Below are 24,207 nucleotides of genomic sequence, written 5' to 3'. Positions count from 1 at the left end.
GGCTTTTGGTCAAAAAATTAACATTCAGTGATTTGGCAACAGCTCTGGTGGACATCCCTGCAGTCAGCATGCCAATTGCATGCGCCCTCAAAACTTGTGGCATTGTGTTGTGTGACAAAACTGCGCGTTTTAGAGGGGCCTTTTATTGTCCCCAGCACAAGGTGCACCTGTGTAATGATCATGCTGTTTAATCAGCTTCTTGATACAGTGGGGGAAAAAAGTATCTCAGGAGGGATTTTGTCCCACTCCTCTTTGCAGATCTTCTCCAAGTCATTAAGGTTTCGAGGCTGACGTTTGGCAACTCGAACCTTCAGCTCCCTCCACAGATTTTCTATGGGATTAAGGTCTGGAGACTGGCTAGGCCACTCCAGGACCTTAATGTGCTTCTTCTTGAGCCACTCCTTTGTTGCCGTGGCCGTGTGTTTTGGGTCATTGTCATGCTGGAATACCCATCCACGACCCATTTTCAATGCCCTGGCTGAGGGATGGAGGTTTTCACCCAAGATTAGACGGTACATGGCCCCGTCCATCGTCCCTTTGATGCGGTGAAGTTGTCCTGTCCCCTTAGCAGAAAAACACCCCCAAAGCATAATGTTTCCACCTCCATGTTTGACGGTGGAGATGGTGTTCTTGGGGTCATAGGCAGCATTCCTCCTCCTCCAAACACGGCGAGTTGAGTTGATGCCAAAGAGCTCCATTTTGGTCTCATCTGACCACAACACTTTCACCAGTTGTCCTCTGAATCATTCAGATGTACATTGGCAAACTTCAGACGGGCATGTATATGTGTTCTTGAGCAGGGGGACCTTGCGGGCGCTGCAGGATTTCAGTCCTTGCTATTCATCATGTGGTTGGGAATGTAGGGTAGATAGGCCTATTGCTAATATTACACCAACATGAATAGACATTAGATGTTGCCATCAACTGACCCAATACTATGTTGCTGCCTCAAAATTGTGTTTGTTACAATTTCTCCAGTGGCCATCAAACGTTCGTTATTAAACAAATATATCATAAACTAATTTATTGTGACAGTGGACCAATGGTGTATTCTCATTAGGTTTACCTTTGTCTCTGGGGAAATGTGTGTATGTGATTCATATTAACATTTTTGCGGCAATGTCTCCATGTGTTTACAGATACCAATTGTAGGCTATAAATGAAGTTGAGGAAATTTATTGAAATGAAAAATATTATGAGTCAAAGCCTCAGCGAACATAAATTAACATGCAGTCCATGGGAAATTGAATGTTATCTTTATTCCGGTGGCAGCACGCACAACACGCGCCGACTGTCAACTCTGGGTAGCTGTGCGAGGCTGGGAGCGGATTCTTATGTTCTGTTCAAACAAATAGGACCCGGAGCAGCCGGAGTGAACATGGTGGTGTCCCATATTATGGAGATTATATATGATAGCCTTTGTGTACAACTCACGGCTACATATTTTACTTCGTAGTAAAAGACAGGCACTGACTCAGCCATCAATCAACAGGATATTTAAGAAAAATCAACGCATGTGCCTCACCAATGCGTAGTAAGCCCACCCACTGGTGAACTAGAAGCCAAACCCAGGGTCTCACAGAACCGGCGTAGACCGTGGAAGAAGCGGTCCAAAACTAGTCTAACGAAGAGAATATCCTGAAAAGGGGATCCTTTCTACGGAAAAAAATGAAGGAAAAGAACCTAATAGAGACTGCCAAAATGCAAGGGAACGTAATGGTAAGAAATACGTGCTTTGTTGATTTTTAAAGGTCAGATTTAAACGAGGTGTTCGCTTGTAAACAATCCCGTCTTTTTAAAGTATTGGCTTCAACGTGCGTTTTGAGCGTTTGAATAACTGTGCGGAATAGTAAATGCATTGGAAACAGAATCAAATACTTTTTTTCTAAAACTGGATTATACCCTGCTGTTGTAGGCAGGTTGCTGATGAGATTACATTATTTAATGATAGATCACACCCATGGAGGGGATATGTTTTCAAATTATACCTCCTCTCCCATCTACCATGTGCTTTGCAGTTGTATAGCCTGCAGCACTGAGTATGGAGCCTAGTGTTATCATGAAAACAGCACATTATTAGTGAATGAATGAAAGTTTTCTAGTTGTCTTTTTCCATAGGGCACTGATTGATATTAATGCTGGGTTCAATTATAAGCCTTGGTTTCTATCTTATGTTGTCCTTATTAAGCTTTGAGGGCCAAACTGGCCTTTTGATCTGTTAGCTCTTGGAAGGGCTCATGAAATTTTAACCTCTCCTAAAGCTATGAATCTCAGGATATTACTGATATTTCGTGGGGACTGGGGAACTGCTGGGTTGGATTTCCAATCTCCAAGTGTCAGGAGTCACTGGCTCCCTTTACTGAATACTCATTCAGAAAGTTCCCTGGGACCCCTGTGTGAAAGCCCTACCTGGTGTCTTGATTTTATGATGATTTGGGCTTGGCTTCAAAACCGTAGAGGTTTCTAGTCTACCTTGCATCTGTGAGTCACAGGGTGATTTTTCTCATTCTGCTGGAGAGGAGTCTCTTTACTGAAAAATGCTTGTAGTATACTCATTACACAGGTGTTAACACTTTAAAGGTGTGTCTGGTTGTATTTAGAAGTATTAATGAAATGCAAATCAATGCCGTCTGCAAAGAAAACCCTAGCCTAGACCCATATGATCCCTACTTCTGACTGACACTTGCTCAGTTGGTAGAGCATGGCGTTGCAACTTTAGGGTTGTGGGTGTCGCTGTAGCCACCCACACGAAAATCGATGCAAGCACTACTGTGATTTGGATAAAAGCATCTGCTAAATGGCATATTTTAGGGCCATATTACTATGTTATTATTATTACTCAAAGGTCTCATCATGGGGCTAAGCAAAATCATTCTACCTTGTGTGTTATGGTATAATATAGCTGGCTTTGCAAATGGTGGCTTTATTCATATTCAACATGCCCTGCAGCTGTGCTCTACAAAACACTCAATACTGCTAGGTGATTAAGAACACAGCTGTTGATTCCATTTTGAGAACATGGTTCCACTGTAGTACACTTTTATTCTCTAAATCCCATCATGCACAGCAGTTGAAAAGGGTCTTGTTTTCCCTCAGTATAGTTAAAAGTCTACGGATAAAAGTTTGTATAGGTTATGACTTAATTTCTTACCTTAACAAATAACATTTAAGTAAGCAAATTGGGAACTAAAAGATAACTCTTGGTGTGTTATGTGAATATATTCACTAGTAATATTCATATTATACTTTTCTTACTATGAAAGATGAGATTACATTTCCATTAAATCGGAACATTGAAAAGAGCAGAGGAAAGTGTACACCACCAAAGCAACATCAGTAGTCAGCATGTATTATTTTATTCTTGGATCTGTTTCCAATAAATAGTGTGATGGTAGACAGATTGAGCTTTAATTCCAGGTCTGCCGACAGTAAGTTTTCCCTGACAACCTGTCCTTTTCACTTTACCCCTCCCTGACAACCTGTCCTTTTCACTTTACCCCTCCCTGACAACCTGTCCTTTTCACTTTACCCCTCCCTGACAACCTGTCCTTTTCACTTTACCCCTCCCTGACAACCTGTCCTTTTCACTTTACCCCTCCCTGACAACCTGTCCTTTTCACTTTACCCCTCCCTGACAACCTGTCCTTTTCACTTTACCCCTCCCTGACAACCTGTCCTTTTCACTTTACCCCTCCCTGACAACCTGTCCTTTTCACTTTACCCCTCCCTGACAACCTGTCCTTTTCACTTTACCCCTCAAAATCCCTGTGGATTGAATGTATTCTGTGAAATCCAACAGCCTACATTGGAGTCATTGCGATCCTTCACTTAAAATTACTTGAACATTATTGAGTTGTGCCAATTGACAGCCTCTCACCTTTCCAATATTGACCTGTGGATTGAAATATTGATTGACACTATTGATTGATTGATTGATTTATCTACCTGTAAAATTGTTGGACCTCGAGGGTCCCTCAACTAGGTGGCGGCCAGATGGAAAATCTACATTCCATAGGGGGACGTTAGGCCATTAGGCCTCAAACTACAATTGACAGGTTGACTGTTTTGCACTGACACATGAATCTGTTATTCCTGGGAAAAAGCCTGGACTCTAGGGAGGACAAATAGTGATATATAAGGAATCATGTTGCGTTCAAGCCTGTCATAACAGGGTAAACTTGCACAGTATGATCGCTGACCATCTCACATGCATGTTGAACTACCATGATGCTCACCAGGGGATCTATCTGCCTCTAGTGAAATAACTAATCAAGGACCACACAATGGACGCTGACCTTCTATAAAATGTTTATTTTGTGTAAATCTGGTCTATACACAGTGCCCAAATGAGCACCAGCTAGCTGATGCTTCATCATACCTAGCACTCTGAAGTGTTGCCCTGATAGCTACAGTAACAAACCATAATAACAATAATGATAATGTATAACATTTAGCACAGGGCTCTATGCTGACCTTTTTTACCACGACCACATTTTCACCTAAGTTGAAAACTGTATGAGCACAAAAAGAAATGTAGGAGCACAATGAAAACTATTTGACGTAACAAACCGTTTTCTTTGTGGCAATGGTGCAAGCATGACAGTCATGAATCTGCGCTCAGTGTATTCTTCTTGACACTCAGCGGCTGTGGTACAGAGAAGTAATCATTGCAACAATTATCTGGGTGATTATTTCTAAAAAAAAATCTATGTGCCCAAGCGTGCATGGCACAGCTAAATATTTAGCCACATATGCAAGTAAAATGGTTGAATTGTAAACTAGAGCCCTGATTTAGCAGACGATTTTACCCAAAGTCACTTAGTCATGCATGCATACATTTTTACTTATGGGTGGTCCTGGAAATCAAACCCACTATCCTGGTGTTACAAGTGCCATGCTCTATCAACTGAACTACAGAGGACCTACCATGTCATTCTGGTAGCCCATTAACCATCCCCCTATATGGCCCCAACTAGTGGCTCTGAGTGGCTCTGAGTGGAAGTCAGTGGCCGTGCTTCCCTTTTTAACCAGCTAAGTTGGTCGTCCTCCAGCACTTTTCTCTGTTTACTGCTGTTTGCTCTCTGCCACCACAAACAGGCCTTCAAGGGCACAGTGGGCAGTGTTGTCGAACCACTAATGATTTGCTGCCGTTGGCTGAAATGAAATGCATTTGTATCCACGGCGTTATCTCTCTAAAGAGGATAAATACCAACCGCTAACTATGTGTGGCTCTGTCTCCCTCCCTGGCCCGTCTGTTGAAGTTATTCTTTTAGTGTCATTTGGAACAAACAACTGAGAGAGCACTCACAATGATGGGCCATCTTGTCTCTGCAATGACTTCAAACTTTGTGTGTGTGTGCACTTGTGTTCTGATGCATGTGTTCAGATTCCTTCCTTCAGCCCATGCGATAGACGTGGTTGTTTAGTTTGTTCTAAAGAATCCGATATTCAATTTAAACTCAAACGTTTCCTAGAAATCCACCCTATAACTAAATGCACTATTTGAAATACCAAAGAAGGCCTCATTTTTCTTTTTGGCACCACAGATAACCGTTTGGTTTATTACGCTCCTTGTGTCCCTTTGGGGCTGATGAGGAGAATCCTGATGGAGAACCACTAACGCTACACACTTAATGCATTCATCATTGATCTCATGCCATTTCTGGTGAGCTATGGGCATGTCCCAACAGTCTGAAGTGGCCTTGCTTGTCTATTTTCCTTCATCTGCACAGTATCTGAAAACACTGGTGAGCTACGGGTGTGTCCCAACAGTCTGATGTGGCTTCCTTACCACCCTTGACTCCTTTCCTTCATCTGCAAAGGATCTGAAAACACTGGATAGGTGAATGCAATACACAAGTAGCCTAACTGACTTGATGAACTCTTCTTTCAGTGTGGATGAAGGAAAGGACATGAGGAAAGGGGGCAGATGGAGAACACTTAGGACCACGACCACAGTGGCTAGGCACCAGCAATAACAGGCATTGGAACAGTGGCCCCTCCTTTTAAGTGGGCAGCCTGCATTTAGACTGTTTGTTTATTTGATTGGGGTCGATTTTATAGTGAACTTTTAAGTGGGCCATTGTTCCTCAACGCTGTTACCGTGCAAACGCAGAGTTTCATCAGGCACACTGGAATCCATCATATACAATGTTTCTGTCAATGGCCATGCATGTGTGGACTGGAGCGAGCCACCGCTGTACATGAACACGTATTCGTACAGGCTGGCTGATGGCTTGACAGCACATCAGTTAGTTTAAAATTGTTCAGAAACCTTATCTTATAAGGACAGTTTACAGTATTTAAAAAATATAAACATTTGACCCCAAAAGATTCCCACTGTGTCTGAAAGACGAAAAGGAAATTGTTATGTACCGTACATTCAATGTATTTTGGGGATTATCCATCCATTGTCAAATTCTGGGCACTCAATTCCTATGAGATGAGTTTCATTTTCACAAGGATACTTTATTGCAGGTTTCCTCAACTGGTGGCCCGCCGAATTTGACCCGCATGTGGTTTTATTTGCCTCCCCCCCATTTTTTTTTATAGTGTCATTGTTGGACATAAAATACTGTAAAAACACCAGGAAATAAACACCAAGTGATTTTAATTTTGGAAATCTGTTCCTAAGTATTCCCACGCATAATAGAGAGACATGATTTTATACAAATGTAAGCAAAGTTTGAAATGATTGTTTTAGTCATATTATATCTGTTTGGGGTTCTTGTGGTCAATTTGCAGTCTGTAAATTAATACTAAACAAAAAAATAAATGCAACATGCAACAATTTCACAGATTTTACTGAGTTACAGTTCATGTAAGAAAATCAGTTAATTGAAATAAATTCATTAGACAATAATATATGGATTTCACATGACTGGAATACAGATATGCATCTGTTGGTCACAGATACCTTAAAAAAAAGGTAGAGGTGAGGATCAGAAAACCAGTCAGTATATGATGTGACCACCATTTGCCTCATGTAGCGCGACACATCTCCTTCGTATAGAGTTGATCAGGCTCTGGCAACAGCTCTGGTGGACATTCCTGCAGTCAGCATGCCAATTGCATGCTCCCTCAACTTGTGGCATTGTGCTGTGTGACAACTGTACATTTTAGAGTGGCATTTTATTTTCCCCACCACAAGGTGCATCTGTGTAATAGGAGAAATACTAACAGGGATGTAAACAAATTTGAGGCCAACATTTGAGCTAAATAAGCTTTTTGTTGGTATGGAAAATTTCTGGGATCCTTTATTTCAGCTCATGAAACATGAGACCAACACTTTACATGTTGCGTTTATATTTTTGTTCAGTGTAGTAAAATGTTTAAAAAATATATATATATATATGTTTTAATTATTATAATTTTTTAATTGTTGGACTTCCAGAAAATCAGCTTCAAGTGATTTTAATTTTGGAAATCTGTTCCCAAGTATTCCCACACACAATAGAGAGACACGTGATCATATACAAATGTAAGCAAGGTTTGAAATATTATATCTGTTTGGGCTTTTGTGGTCAATCTGCAGTCTACAAATGATTTGTCGTTATGTTCCCGGCCCCCCGACCATCCACTCAAGAAAAAAAAGACCAGCGGCTGAATCTAGTTGATGATCCCTGGTTTATTGCAACTCCTCCTTTTCAAGTGGCACACCTTCCCTCCTCTGAAATGCCATGTTTACCCAGCACTAAGGTGAGATGCCGATCTCTGTGTATTTGACTCTGTCAAGAGGACTTAAAGAATATCTGAGTGAGTCAGTCACTCTGGATAGACGAGGCTTGGTCTGTCAGCGGCGTTGTAATTAAAGATAATCCTCAGCTGTTTACATAATTAAAACACTTTCTTTGAAGTTTTGTCAGATATGTCGATTTGTATCTCCAGGGATGTTCCCCCGTTCCTTTTTTATAATCCAAATGAATAAATGTGAGATTTGGGTATTTTATTTATTTATTTTTGCCTGAAAATGGAAGCATGGAAGCTGTCTATTTAAAACTGCCTGAATGAATATTGTTTTTTTTATCTGCTTCATTATCAATGTATTGTACACTAACCTATACAGTATTGTTCTGTATTGTGCCAGAATATAACTTTTCAGTGTGCCAGATATGTACATTTCAGACTTGATCTGCTTCTTTTATCCACTCAAAGGAATTGCTGCTGAGAAACTTACTTGAGTGGTTGATAATGAAAACACTTGATTCCTTTTTTGCTGCTGTGGAAACGGTGCCCCACATGAAACCTCAGACACACGCAGGAGCATTTTCTCCCCCCTCCACACACACACACACCCCCCCTACCTGTAGCGTTTCTGGCTGTTGCACACTCTCCCCAGTCCAAAGCAATCAATCACCACTTAGCCAGGCAAGACTGTGCGGGTGCTCCCAGCAACATAATGAGTTTACAATAGATTAATATTTCATGGTGCCTTTTTGCGGCTCTTCCTGTCTCCATGTTTTCAGCTCATGATAGGGACTGTGGGAATAGCCATAGATTGAGTTAATTGTTCAAATAATAGGAGAGCTTTGCTATGGAAACCAGTGTTTTTCCTAGACAGTTACAGGTGGTGTTTAAATGCGATGCAGCAGCGATTCTCTGGGCTTGTTGATATTAAGATTTGCAAACCAATGGAAGCCAAAGCTGTAGGTGAGTGTACACCAGGAAGGTCATACCCACCTAGGCAAGAGTAGGAGAAACACTGCAAGCATATTTCAGCTTTTAGAATGTCACAAATATAAGAGGAGAAACAGCCAATAAGGTTGGTGAATGCATGCGTTATGACGAGCAGCAGGCAGATGTGCTGTTGGGCCCAGAGTCTGTTTCTCATTGTGGACGAGACACATTTACAACCTCGGCTAACAGTGGGTTCAAGGAAATTATGTTGAGGTGGTCTCTGGAGGACCAGCGGTCACATAACAAATGGGGAGATGTGTAATTAGAGGATCATTTGGCAGTCTGTTTAAGGGATGCCGAGGAGGGAGGGATATGGACATACTGTAGATTGATGGCAAGTCTACATGGAACAATGCCAAAACGGGTAAGAGAAAAAGGAGGGATGCTGTATTCTGAGAAAATACAAAGAAAATATCTACACATTGATGTGTGTGTTTGTCTGCGTGCATGCCATGTGTGCATGCACGTACGTGCACATGCTCTTGTGTCTGTGCCTCTGCGTGTGAGTGCAGTGTGCAGATACGATCCTCATCACATGGTTACTCACAGTCACAGCAGTTTGGGTTTAATCCAAAGCTATCAGCATAACCCACAATTAGCAGAGGAGGATTACATTATTAAAATAAGGGGAGAAGTGGTTTCTTTGGCAACAGCCCCCCTCACTTTTCCAGAGAAGATTGTCTTTCTTTGTGCTCAGCATTAATGATGATTTCCTTTAGCAGCACTCATTAGGACTTAGCCATCACAATCTGGCCTCCAACACTTAGGCCTACTCATACCATTAAGTGTAATTATTGTGTTTCATAGCCTGGCCTATGTGTGAACGGAATGAGCAAGCTGTAGGAGACGGGCATTGTCTGGAGTGGTTCAGCGTAACCATGGGATCATGGGCTCTTAAGTAACTGCCTGACTTGGAGTAATGAAGTAGGTCCCGGTCCACACTGATGATTGCTCCGCCAACATATAATACCTTTTATTAAACTAGACCAGTGTTTTGTTCCAACTGTGGATCTTCGTCAGGTCAGGTTGACTCGGCGCCCACTAACAAGTAATGTGTGTTTGACTTTACAGACGAGATGGGTTGAAAGATGGAGTTTATGAATGAGAGACTCATAAGAGTGAGACACACACTGAGACTCAGAGGGGGAGACGGAGACAGACCATCAGAGAGGGAGACTCATTGAGACACACACACACAAATGGTCTGAAAGAAATGACTGAAAGAAACCCTGAAAACGGTATCATTACGTTTAGGGGGGATTCTGACTTAGAGGCGTTCAGTCATAATCCCACAGATGGTAGCTTCGCACCATTGGCTCCTCAGCCAAGCACATACACCAAATGTCTGAACCTTGCGGACACAACCCTGAAAAATAGATACTCAGAGACATATAGCGACTGAGAGACACACTGAGAAAGAGTGACCCACTCAGCAAGAGAGAAAGACACTTAGAGAGAGGTTCAATGTGAGATGTTGACTGAAAGAAATGGTCTGGTAACAAGTTTGAGAATGTTCAAATACTTTTGACGTTCAAATTCAACAATAGGAGAAAAGTTTAAAAAAAAAATTTCATCAAAGCTTTGCTCACTGAAATGAACTTGGACAAAATGCTGACAAATTATCTTTAGAGCATTGTCATTTACATTATCAGCAAATTAGCCACATTGTTCCAGTTAGCAACACATGACATGTCCAGTGGACGCTTTCAGATCGCTACTTTGTTCCACAAAGCAGAGAAAGTAACAACAATGTAAAAAATACAGTGAGGGAAAAAAGTATTTGATCCGCTGCTGATTTTGTACATTTGCCCACTGACAAAGAAATGATCAGTCTATAATTGTAATGGTAGGTTTATTTGAACAGTGAGAGACAGAATAACAACAAAAAAATCCAGAAAAACGCATGTCAAAAATGTTATAAAATGATTTGCATTTTAATGAGGGCCCTCTGCAAAACATGTGTCACGATTTACCAGGAGCAGTAGAGAGGCAGAGTCAATTGCAGGAGACAGAGGTCCGGTAGTGCAATAGCGTTTAATAACATCCCGAAAACAACACAAGAAGCCAAAAGGCACAGGGCGCACACAATACTCAAAGAGGGAACACGTTCCCAAAACAAATGACGCACAGGGCGCAGCCCGGCTAAACTAGAATAGGGAGCAGCGCTTACTAACGTCTGTCCTGAATAGACATAAAACAATCCCGCACGAAATCCTGAACTGAAAAGACACACTAAATACCCCCCCCACTAATGAGAGACAAGGAACAGGTGTGGATCAGACAGACAAAACCAAAAGACACAGAAACATGGATCGGTGGCAGCTAGTAGGCCGCCGAGCGCCGCCCGACCGAGGAGGGGCGCCACCTTCTGTGGATACTGTGACAACATGACTTAGTACTTGGTGGCAAAACCCTTGTTGGCAATCAGAGGTCAGACGTTTCTTGTAGTTGGCCACCAGGTTTGCACACATCTCAGGAGGGATTTTGTCCCACTCCTCTTTGCAGATCTTCTCCAAGTCATTAAGGTTTCGAGGCTGACGTTTACCAACTCGAACCTTCAGCTCCCTCCACAGATTTTCTATGGGATTAAGGTCTGGAGACTGGCTAGGCCACTCCAGGACCTTAATGTGCTTCTTCTTGAGCCACTACTTTGTTGCCTTGGCCGTGTGTTTTGGGTCATTGTCATGCTGGAATACACATCCACGACTCATTTTCAATGCCCTGGCTGAGGGAAGGAGGTTCTCACCCAAGATTTGACGGTACATGGCCCCGTCCATCGTCCCTTTGATGCGGTGAAGTTGTCCTGTCCCCTTAGCAGAAAAACACCCCCAAAGCATAATGTTTCCACCTCCATGTTTGACGGTGGGGATGGTGTTCTTGAGGTCATAGGCAGCATTCCTCCTCCTCCAAACACGGCGAGTTGAGTTGATGCCAAAGAGCTCCATTTTGGTCTCATCTGACCACAACACTTTCACCCAGTTGTCCTCTGAATCATTCAGATGTTCATTGGCAAACTTCAGACGGGCATGCATATGTGCTTTCTTGAGTAGGGGGACCTTGCGGACGCTGCAGGATTTCAGTCCTTCACAGCGTAATGTCTTACCAATTGTTTTCTTGGTGACTATGGTCCCAGCTGCCTTGAGATCATTGACAAGATCCTCCCGTGTAGTTCTGGCCTGATTCCTCACCGTTCTCATGATCATTGCAACTCCACGAGGTGAGATCTTGCATGGAGCCCCAGGCCGAGGGAGATTGACAGTTCTTTTGTGTTTCTTCCATTTGCGAATAATCGCACCAACTGTTGTCACCTTCTCACCAAGCTGCTTGGCGATGGTCTTGTAGCCCATTCCAGCCTTGTGTAGGTCTACAATCTTGTCCCTGACATCCTTGGAGAGCTCTTTGGTCTTGGCCATGGTGGAGAGTTTGGAATCTGATTGATTGATTGCTTCTGTGGACATGTGTCTTTTATACAGGTAATAAATTGAGATTATGAGCACTCCTTTTAAGAGTGTGCTCCTAATCCCAGCTCATTACCTGTATAGAAGACACCTGGGAGCCAGAAATCTTTCTGATTGAGAGGGGGTCAAATTCTTATTTCCCTCATTAAAATGCAAATCAATTTATAACATTTTTGACATGTGTTTTTCTGGATTCTTTTGTTGTTATTCTGTCTCTCACTGTTCAAATAAACCTACCATTAAAATTATAGACTGATCAATTCTTTGTCAGTGGGCAAATGTACAAAATCAGCAGGGGATCAAATACTTTTTTCCCTCACTGTAATTACTTAATCAATTCCAAAGAAACTCCATTATTGTAGCTACTGCGCTCGGCTTTGTAGAAAACTCTTAGACTAATCAGGTAACGGGATGTTTATTGGTGGCTGCATGGCTTTCTGGCATTTTCCTAATAACCTTCAGAAGGCATTGGCGAAATTGTGTTTTCTCATCAATTGTTGGATCATCCTAGCCTGGTCCCAGATCTGTTCATGCTGTATAGCATGTTCATTGTCATTAATGAATTAAGATCACTTTATTGGTCAATTGCCCCAACCAAAATTTGACTTCTGCTTTTAACCCAACCCCTCTGAAAGACATGCATAAACATATACAGGTTTTGGAAAGGCCCGGGAAGCTTTTGTGGGGGGTTAAGGGCACACCTAAGATTCAAACTAGCAACCCTCCTGGTATAAGGACAATTCATAGCTTGAATATTCTTTAAGTCAAGATTCGACTTATTGTTTTGCCTGTAGGCATTTCTCTGCCCAATACACCTGAATCTGCTTTCACATCAGTCAGGTTTTTGTAACTGGAAAAAGGCGCTGTTTAAAGATTCTGAGTTTAAGCTCCATTCGAAGGCAGAGCATCATATCAATGCTATGTATGCTTGGAATCAGCATAAAAGGGCTATTGACAGCAACTCATCAATGTTAGACGCCATAAATGAGGACCGGAAAAAGAAAGTGGGGGAAAATTGTACTGACATTAAAACAATTGCAGATGTGCTCCTATTAACTGCCACTCAAATTATCGGGCACAGAGGTCATCGAGAGTCTGACTCTCACAACAAGGGTAATTTTTTGACAATCTTAGACAAAATAGCAAAGCACGACCCTCTCATAGAGAAAAGGATGAATGCATGTGGCAATGGTAAGTACACAAGCCACCAAATCCATAACAACGTTTTTGAGGGCATCGCTGAGAAGGTACAAAGTGAAATAATAAGAGAAGTAAAAGAAAGTGAAGTTTTTTTGTGTAATTGCAGATGAAACCAAAGATTTAAAGAAAAAATAACAAATGTCTTTAGTTGTGAGGTACTATTACAGTGTGGCCATCCACGAAAGCTTTTTACACTTTGTCAGCTGAAAGCTTAGAAGCAGCAGGTCTCACAAAAATGCTAATTGATTGCCTTAAAAAAAACATGGTCTGGACTACGGAAATAATCTTGTGGGGCAGAGCTATGACGGTACATCCGTCATGAGCAGAAAGCATTCTGGTGTTTCTGCACGGATTAAAAACAGTGCAAGATTTGCATTTTATATGCACTGTAATGCACATTGTTTGAATTTGGATCGAGTCGATGCTGTAAAATCAGTGCCTGAGGCAATTAACTTTTTTTGCTCTCCTGCAGAAGCTTTATAACTTTGTATCTGGCTCATACATTCATCTCAAGTGGCTTGCAGTTCAGAAAGGGCTGTATGCACAGTAGCAGCCCAGGGAACTACAGAGACTTACGGATGTAAGGTGGGCATGCAGATACATGGCATGCCGTAATCTGAGGGACAGGCTTCCAGCAGTTCTGAGAGTGCTACAGGGTATCACACTTGAAAATAATGGTGATCGATCAGTGGAGGCAAGGGGTTTTCTTTCTCAGATAGATTTACATTTAATAGGGCTTTAGGTTACCTTTTGTAAAGTGCTTGGTGAAGCCAAATGTCTTTCTGACATGCTCCAATCAAGCTCTCTTGACCTAGCTTGCTATGGATCTAGTAGGGCTGTGGATCTAGTAGGTGCCCTTACAGACGTATTACAGGAACTATGGAAAGAGGTTGAAGAGATTGCAGAGCACTGCAAAATAAGTGTACAAACACTGTGTAAAAGACAAGCTAAAAGAAGTTTAAGATTTCACGACTCATTGATGATGAGCGCTGTAGGACAGAAAAATAGTGACCAAAGTAATGGTGAGAGCTTCCAAAGAGCTATCTTTTATCAGGTGCTTGACAGTCTCACAGCTGAGCTGCAGAGCTGTTTTTCAAAGAAGAATTGCAAGATAGTGCAAGGAGTCCAGTCTCTCAACCCAAAGAGCTTCTGTTTGTCTTTGCTCAGACCTTTGAGTCAGATTACATACCACACCACCACTGTAGACGTAAATGTGGTATGTAGGTATGTGGCAGGGTCTACAGTCTATCACGGACTACAAAAAGAAAACCAGCCCCGTCGCGGACCCCGATGTCTTGCTTCCAAACAAACTAAACAACTTCTTTGCTCACTTTGGGGACAATACAGTGCCACCGACACAGCCCGCTACCAAAACCTGCGCGGTCTCCTTCACCGCAGCCAACGTGAGTAAAACATTTAAACGTGTTAACCCTCGCAAGGCTGCCGGCCCAGACGGCATCCCTAGCCGCGTCCTCAGAGCATGCGCAGACCAGTCTGCTGTTCCCACATGCTTCAAGATGGCCACCATTGTTCCTGTTCCTAAGAAAGCTAAGGTAACTGAGGTAAACGACTATCGCCCCGTAGCACTCACTTCCGTCATCATGAAGTGCTTTGAGAGACTAGTCAAGGATCATATCAGCTCCACCCTACCTGACACCCTAGACCCACCCCAATAGGTCCACAGACGAAGCAATCGCAATCTCACTGCACACTGCTCTAACCCATCTGGACAAGAGGAATACCTATGTAAGAATGCTGTTCATCGACTACAGCTCAGCATTTAACACCATAGTACCATCCAAACTCGTCATTAAGCTCGAGACCCTGAATGCGTTCTCAGCCCTCTCCTGTACTCCCTGTTCACCCATGACTGCGTGGCCATGCATGCCTCCAACTCAATCATCAAGTTAGCAGACGACACTACAGTGGTAGGCTTGATTACCAACAACAACGAGATGACCTACAGGGAGGAGGTGAGGGCCCTCGGAGTGTGGTGTCAGGAAAATAACCTCACACTCAATGTCAACAAAACAAAGGAGATGATCGTGGACTTCAGGAAACAGCAGAGGGAGCACCCCCCTATCCACATCGACGGGACAGTAGTGGAGAAGGTGGAAAGTTTGAAGTTCCTCGGCGTACTCATCACGGACAAACTGAAATGTCCACCCACACAGACAGCATGGTGAAGAAGGCGCAACAGCGCCTCTTCAACCTCAGGAGGCTGAAGAAATGTAGTTTGTCACCAAAAACACAAACTTTTATAGATGCACAATCGAGAGCATCCTGTCGGGCTGTATCACCGCCTGGTACGGCAACTGCTCCGCCCACAACCGTAAGGCTCTCCAGAGGGTAGTGCGGTCTGCACAACGCATCACCGGGGGCAAACTACCTGCCCTCCAGGACACCTACACCACCCGATGTCACAGGAAGGCCAAAAAGATCATCAAGGACAACAACCACCCGAGCCACTGCCTGTTCACCCCGCTATCATCCAGAAGGTGAGGTCCGTACAGGTGCATCAAAGCTGGGACCGAGAGACTGAAAAACAGCTTCTATCTCAAGGCCATCAGACTGTTAAACAGCCATCACTAACATTGAGTGGCTGCTGCCAACATACTGACTCAAATCTCTAGCCACTTTAATAATTAAAAATTGAATGTAATAATGTATCACTAGTCACTTTAAACAATGCCACTTTATATAGTGTTTACATACCCTACATTACTCATCTCAAATGTATATACTGTACTCTATACCATCTACTGCATCTTGCCTATGTCGTTTGGCTATTGCTCATCCATACATTTATATGTACACATTCTTATTCATTCCTTTACACTTGTGTGTAAAAGGTAGTTGTGAAATTGTTAGATTACTTGTTAGATATTACTGCATGGTCGGAACTAGAAGCACAAGCATTTCGTTACACTCGCATTAACATCTGCTAACCATGTGTATGTGACCAATACAATTTGATTTGATTTAGAGGACCTCAAACATGAGGTTCATTAAACCAAGCAGCTTCTTGATAGGAGAGAGAAAAGTGGAAAGGACAGACCGTCTACTCTCCTTGACTTTGTTGTGTTTTTAGAACATGATAAAGAGGTCTTCCATGAGCTATTTCGACTTTGTAAAATTTCTGTTGTTACACCAGTCAGCAGTGCTTCTTGCGAGAGAAGCTTCTCAGCTTTAAAACTGATTTAAAAACCACCTTAGGACAACAATGGTTGATGACAGGTTAAGTCACCTCGGAATTCTCAGTGTTGAGTCACGCTCCCTCAACATGGATGAGTTTGTGAAACATTTTGCCAGTTCTCACCAGAACCGAATTATGCTGCTTTAAATATACCTAGGATAATTTGGCACTTAGGCGGTCCCTCTGGTCATGATTAAAACCTGCACTGTATACTAACTAGTACACTGACATTCTAAAATGATAAATCCAAAGGGCATCATGTCACACAGATTTAATTTGGTCTTGATTAGGCCAATTCCAAAACTTTTATTTTCTATTAGTTAACATAATATATATGAGCATAAATATGATACTGTAAGTTTGTAATATTGATGGGCACCAAAATCATTTTAAAGTCCATTTCTGCTTGATACCTGGTATGTCAAATTGCAGTGTTTTTTTTAAATACCTTTTTTTGTAACAGACAAATGCTATCTTATCTCCTTGGTGCTTGAGCTTTATTTTCGAAAATATTTTGGATGTTCAACACTTATAGACCCAGATTATATATTCATTAAAACCGAGTGGCCCAAGTCTCTCCTGTGTGTGTGTGTGTGTGTGTGTGTGTGTGTGTGTGTGTGTGTGTGTGTGTGTGTGAGAGAGAGAAATTGAGCTGCAGTTCAAAGGTAGAGACACTGACTATTCGTAGTATGTTAAAGAATTCTAGTGAAGTAACCCTTTTGGACCACACTATCTGCCAATCCGGGTTAAGTGAATTATCACTTCTACCTCTAATCAGCAATCATAGGATTCATTCATGCTCCTTAGATGCCAGGTTAGGGTTAATTTTCTGTCATGGTCTATGGACCCCCTGAAGTAGCCTTGGCCACCCCATGTATAAAACTCTAGTTCCGCCACTGTACCAGCATCGGCTGCATCGGCCATATCCCCAGCTATTCACTCTATCATTGTTGGATCAGTGCCACCATTTCCTCCTCCAGTTTAGGTGGACATCATATTCTATTTGTGTCTCCCCTTCTCGCAGGCCTATTAAATGGACGTTTTTATCGATTTTGTTTGTCAGTGTCAGCAGAGTAGGCTACCCTGTAATTTGTCGTATTAAAAAAGATTCTGCTAATGTCTCCAGTCATATAAAGTGTAGTAGAATTGCATGAAATGTTTTTCCCGTGCAAAGAAACATATCTGATATAGCCTATAGCCTAGGCCTATACGCACTCAGCCATGCATTGAACGGTCTTTTTTGCTAACAATGATTGAGTTAAATTATTAGCCTAAATCATGACTATCCAATCTACTCATCACATTAGGAATAGTAGGCTATCTTACATAAGTCTACACACGCAATGATGTATATGGAATGCTTTATTATAAAGGTAAATTTTTATGGTCAAAATTTGCTTCCTCAAACTTGACTCGTGAGCTGCCTGAGTATAGGCTTGTGATTTTGCAGTTTGTTGCTCATCTTTTTGGCTGAGGAAAAGTAAATGTGGACAGTTCTAACATATTCAAAGGGCGCTGTACGGACACGTGTCATTGCATCCTCGGATTGCATATTCTGTTAATCTTAATTAACATAATCTACATTTTATTTCTGTCATTCTGCGCACCGTGGGTGGACGCCCTAATCAGGTTACGGTAAATTTCTCAAATGTCCGGTAAATTAAAAATGCTGCCGGTCAAATGTCTGGTGCCACATTTTCATAATGGAAACCCTGGTGTGTGTTTGTCTGACCAGTGTGTCTGTGTGTCTAAATCCGTCACCTTAATGCAGTACATTTTTAACTGTATATAACTGCCTTCATTTTGCTGGACCCCAGGAAGAGTAGCTGCTGCCTTGGCAGGAACTAATGAGGATCGTTAATAAATACAAATACTGCGAATGTGTTTGTCATATCCATCCTCTCGGAGCGTGTCCCCCATTTCAGTTGTTGCTGAGTTCCACTCAGTTGGCAGCAGAGATGTTGTAATGCATGGCAAATTGTATGCACATAATGAGGTTGGGTTGAAGGTGAGTCTTGGCTGCCGTACATCTTCTGTCCCCCTCTTTTGTCTGCCTTGTTAGGGATGCGGCGTGTTAACCAGAGTCAAGCCTAATAGATGTGCCCACTTAGAAACCTCTCCAATGATGCCTTGCTGCTATACTACAAAGAAGTAGGATGTTTTATTGCATGCTCAGATTGATATGTAAATAGTAGCAGGTTACGTGAAGCAATTTCCGTGGAGGGGAATGTAAGTAACCACCACACAATGGATTAAAGGCCTTACTTACATCAGTGCAGTATACATGCTGTGAAAAATCAAATTATGGGAGATGCATTCGCTCACTGATTTGTACACTCCCCCCTCTCCACCACATAAAGAAATACCCAAACACATCTGCTTGACCCAATCTTGTCATAAATATTTATTTACGCCAACCTACCCAACCCGCGGGCACATCACTGGTACACTGCTGTTGTAAATGGCATACCATAGCATCTGTCATTCTTATGGCTCGTGTTGTTCTACAGATGTAGCAGGGAAGACTCACCTGGCTGTGAGGGAAGGGAGATCATATTCTGAGCACATACAAAGGAAACCAGGAAAGACTAACACCGACTTGCTTTGTGTCTGTGTCTATACACATCTGATCCTCTCATCAAACTGCTACTCTCAGCAGTTTATTTTTTTTATTTATCAGCATGACCCATAATTGTCAGATGCAACTTCTACCTAACACTAGAACTGCATGACCTTTGAGCCTATAAGTACCCGCTATGGAACTTGCCGGACGTCTCCGTTAGCATACGCATCAGATGCATATCAACCCGCAAGGTCCGCTAACACCAGGACCAGCGCTTGATAAAAGGTGCATAAACAATTGTAAACCATGAATTTCATGATGAAATATTTGTGGAAATATATCCATGTAGAAATATAGCAATAGTTATTTGCTTAGATAGTGAAGGATGTGTTTTGTATAATTCTACAAAGTCCTAGTGAAAAACGTAGGCCTAAAGCCAATTTTGGATACTTCCAGCCAAGGACACGTGCATTCTATCAGAAGAATAATCATTTGGTTGGAAACAGCAGACAGGGCTGTGAGACATTGGTTTGATATTAGACACATGAAAAGTGGGATGTATACAGACGGTACAGGGCAACAGAAGACGAACAGCAGAGGGGCTAATGACCTTGGAGATGGGGAAAGGGTCAATCAACCGGGGGGAAAGTTTGCGGGAGGGGAAGATCCTGGGTGGACAGCCATACCATCTGCCCGAGACTATACCGGGGAGCCAGGGTCCGGTGGCGGTCTGCTTGTCGTTGATACCTGCAGGTGATCTTGAGAAGGGCCGACCGGTCTCTCTTCCAGGTACGACAACAGTGGCGGACAAACATCTGGGACGAAGGTATGCCGACCTCTTCCTCTTGCTCAGGGAAGAGCGGGGGTGAGAGACCCGTGGCAGAGCAAGGAAGGGTATTGTAGGCGTATTCGACAGTGGTTGAAGAAGACCAGCTGGAGCTTGCCGGGGAGTCTTGTTCTGCACAAAGACCGTGCAAGCGGCAACAAACACGGAGACGTCCGGGACCATGGTAGGCCACCAAAAGCGTTGTCGCACAAAGGCCAGGGTCCGACGGGAGCCCGGATGGCATGCAAGTCTGAAGGAGTGGGCCCACTCCAGGACCGAGGAGCGGACAGGGTCAGGCACCAACATCTGGTTATCGGCGGGCCCCCCGGGGTTCAGCTGGAAATGCTGCGCCTCACGGACCTGCTTCCCTTTTCCCCAGCTGAGTATCGTCGTCAGACACGAGTTGGGAAGGGTGTAGCCGCGGGGCTATAGCAGTGTGACAGTGCATCCGGCTTCATGTTCTTGAATCCTGGTCGGTAGGTGTGACGACCCTCCCACTCTGTCTGCCGTATTCTCTCTTTGTTCTTGTTTCCTTATTAGGATGCCGGTGGGCGGAGTGGGGAGGGTCGTCAGCGACATGGGAAACACCGGGGCCCGGGTGTGTCCCAGGACACACCCGGGCCCAGGTGGTTTTGGGTTTTCTGTTTATATGTGGGGTTTTTCTAGATTTCTATTTCTATGTTTTGTTTTCTATGTTTTGGCCGGGTATGGTTTCCAATCAGAGGCAGGTGTCTTTCGTTGTCTCTGATTGGAAGCCATACTTAGGCAGCCTGTTTTTCCTTTGGGTTTTGTGGGTAGTTGTTTTCCGTTGTGACAGTGTACCTTACGGAACTGTTGGCTGTCGTTTTTGTTATTTTGGGTTAAGCGTTATCATTAATAAAGGAAATATGAGCACTTAACATGCTGCGCCTTGGTCCCCTTCGACGACCCTCGTGACACCAGGCTCTTGCCCAGCCTGGAAACTCTTGCTCTACTCGCTGTTGGGACATCGGTCTGAGGAGGTGAGTACAATCGGCTGTGTACCTCGGTGGGAGATTTGGGTAGGGTAGTGAAACTTGCTACCCAGAGCTATAGCCTTTTTCCCCTGATAGGCTTTGCGACGTGTTTCATTTTTGGAATATGTTGGGCATGGATAATGTTTGTTATTTTTGTGTGGTGTCTGTGGACTGAGCACTTGTCTCGGGGGCACATCTGTGGCTTGGGGTAATCTGCCAGTGTGCTGGGGGGTTTATTTCCTTGCCAGCGGGCTACAGTGCGTAAATACCCAACGCAAATCTGCACGAAGACTAGGGTTGAGTTATTGTAGGTTTTGGGGAAGCTCCGTATCTCATCTCTCTTCTGTGGTGCCCAGTGTGATTGTAATTTCTCTGGTTGTGGTCTGGTGTGCTCAGCAGAGGGGAAGAGGGAGAATTTTTTTTTTTGGGGGGGGGTATTTTCTTGTGACTATGGCGTCTTGTATAGACGAGTTAATTCGCTTTCCATCAGAGGAACTGTTAGAATTATATACTTGAAGGTCGCTGAACACTACAAGGGTGAAATTAGTGATAAACGTCTGAAAAATTCTATTAGGTTGATATTGAAGGCCAATCTAATGGAGAGTGGTATTCTTGAAGTTACCACTGGGGCAGCCTCTGCTGAGGACTCGCCGTCTCCCCGTAATGTTACAATGGCCATTCCATCGGTTAGTCCTAGTAGTCTTCTTTTTGAACAGCAGAAATAACTGCTTCTGTTACAGCTAGAGCATGATCGTGTAAAATATGAAAAGGAATTGGCATTTAAACAAGCTATGGAGCGTGCTAAAATCAAGCTGCAACAAGAGCGGATAGTGTTGGTTAGGGAAGGAAAGATCTCAGGGGATAGTGTTCTGGGAAGGTGACCCAGATTTACCTAGGGGTCGTTCCTCTTTTTGGTTGTGCACCGGACACATTTGATATTGTTGGGAACTTACGGTTGTTGCCTCAATTTAATGAAAAGGACCCTGATACATTCTTTTCGTTGTTTGAGCGTGTTGCTGACGCTAGGAGTTGGCCTGATTCAGACCGCACTTTAATGTTGCAGTGTGTGCTGACTGGTAAAACGCAGGAAGCATATTCAGCTCTTAGTGTACCCGACAGTGCCAGTTATGATAAGGTTAAAACAGCTGTGTTACAGATTTACGAATTGGTCCCAACGATTTAGAACTTTAAAAAGGGATGATAAACAGACTCATGTCGTGTCTTTGGGCATCATTAAAACCAAAGACTTATTTTTATCAAATAACTCTCTGTAATTATTATTACGAGTAACTGATTAATCGTGTAACTGTAATTAACTAGAAGGTCGGGGCACCAAGGAAAATATTCAGATTACAAAGTTATAATTTTCCTAATATAACTTTCCAGATATCATAATATCTGACCTGAGTCTAAAGATTGAATGACTTATTTTTACCTCGCGTCAGTCTCATTCCAAACGTTGTAAATTGTTGTTATCTGCACGAATCCAGTCTTCACTAAGTCATCCATACATCAATTGTCTTAAAATCATTTATTTACAAAACTAAGTAATTCACAGAAAGCATACAAAACAGTAGTTATCGTTACAAAGCAATGGTAGGGGAATGTGCCCTAGTGGGCTAAACCGGCATGGCGGCTTGTTAAACAAACAAGAGGGTTGGGGCAGCGGAGAAGGCAACACAGAGTTGATAAATATTAACAATTGATATGCTATTCCTTTGCACATGAACGCTCACTCATTCGGAATCAATTGCAATATATATATATATATTTACACTCACTGTGTCGTTGTGATCTTTGTTGGAAAGGTTCGTCCTGTTGGAGAGTTCCCTCTCTCTCTCTCTCTCTGTTGGTTAGAATGGATCTTTCAAAGCAACATTCATTAATGTCGTTATAGAATGGATGTTTCGTCGGTCTTCGCGTTCAATGATACTGAATTTCTAGCTGCAGACTAGTAATTAATATCAAAGACTTGTTATTATTCTATCGGTATCGATAGTCTAAAAGTTTAACCACATGGTATGGTTAAAGTTCAGTAGAGGAATGCATGGTCAAACCTATTGGCCAACTCGTAATGGAGTGGAGGCCTGGTCTGAGAAAGAAATTCTGGGTGGGGGCTTATATTATGAACATAGAAAAGGCTGTCACATGACGCCTTGTCCTGTCTGTGTCCCTGGGGGCGTGCCGATGACTTAGTTAAGCTTTTGAACAGAAATACAATTCTCTCACATTAACATCAGTACATAGCATCTCAACATATTCCAAATAGCTTTATCCTTATTAATATATTTGATACAACCATTTAGATGTAAGTCCCATAGCTGCGGCTATTATATAAACATTATTATGGTAATATGGCAATATTGTCTCTCATGGGTTTGTACCAAGCGGACCAGTTCGGAGCTGGATTCTTCACCGATCTTTTATACCTTCTCCAGTACATAAATGTCGTTCGGTTCCCCCGTCCTGTGAGTTGGAAGAATTCCTTTGTCTCTCTATGAAACCCCTCTCTCTCCATACTGTGGCCTTGAGGCAGGACATTCTCCTTCGGAATTTATGGCTGCCTTCACACAGCCTTGTGTCAGAAGTATAGAGGTCGGGGGATGGTGCATAGAAAAGGCCTGTTGCAGAGGGAGGGGGGGTTACCCTCTCTGGGCTAGGCGGGACGAATTCGTCCCACCTACGCAACAGCCAGTGTAATCCAGTGGCGCGATTTTCAAATACCTTAAAAATCCTATTACTTCAATTTCTCAAACATATGACTATTTTACAGCTATTTAAAGACAAGACTCTCGTTAATCTAACCACACTGTCCGATTTCAAAAAGGCTTTACAACGAAAGCAAAACATTAGATTATGTCAGCAGAGTACCAAGCCAGAAATAATCAGACACCCATTTTTCAAGCTAGCATATAATGTCCCAAAAACCCAGAAGACAGCTAAATGCAGCACTAACCTTTGATGATCTTCATCAGATGACAACCCTAGGACATTATGTTATACAATACATGCATGTTTTGTTCAATCAAGTTCATATTTATATCAAAAACCAGCTTTTTACATTAGCATGTGACATTCAGAACTAGCATACCTCCCGCAAACTTCCGGCGAATTCACTAACAATTTACTAAGTTACTCACGATAAACGTTCACAAAAAGCATAACAATTATTTAAAGAATTATAGATATAGAACTCCTGTATGCACTCGATATGTCCGATTTTAAAATAGCTTTTTGGTGAAAGCACATTTTGCAATATTCTAAGTACATAGCCCAGCCATCACGGGCTAGCT

At 42.7% G+C, this 24,207-nt stretch overlaps 1 protein-coding gene across 1 annotated transcript in view; it reads left to right on the top strand.

Moving 5' to 3' along the window:
• The first annotated feature begins 1,333 nt into the window (after positions 1-1,333).
• LOC106579565 (dipeptidyl aminopeptidase-like protein 6) overlaps positions 1,334-24,207 on the top strand; it is a 307,921-nt gene continuing 285,047 nt past the window's right edge. Inside the window, exon 1 of the mRNA XM_014159600.2 lies at positions 1,334-1,719. Within this exon, the coding sequence (XP_014015075.1) occupies positions 1,669-1,719 (51 nt within the window). The 5' untranslated portion in view covers positions 1,334-1,668. The remainder of the gene's footprint in view (positions 1,720-24,207) is intronic.

The sequence above is a fragment of the Salmo salar genome, chromosome ssa19 (genome assembly GCF_905237065.1).
Source record: "Salmo salar chromosome ssa19, Ssal_v3.1, whole genome shotgun sequence".
Classification (NCBI taxonomy): Eukaryota; Metazoa; Chordata; class Actinopteri; order Salmoniformes; family Salmonidae; genus Salmo; species Salmo salar.
Note: the sequence above shows the minus strand (reverse complement) of the source record. Positions and strands in the feature narration are given on the sequence as shown.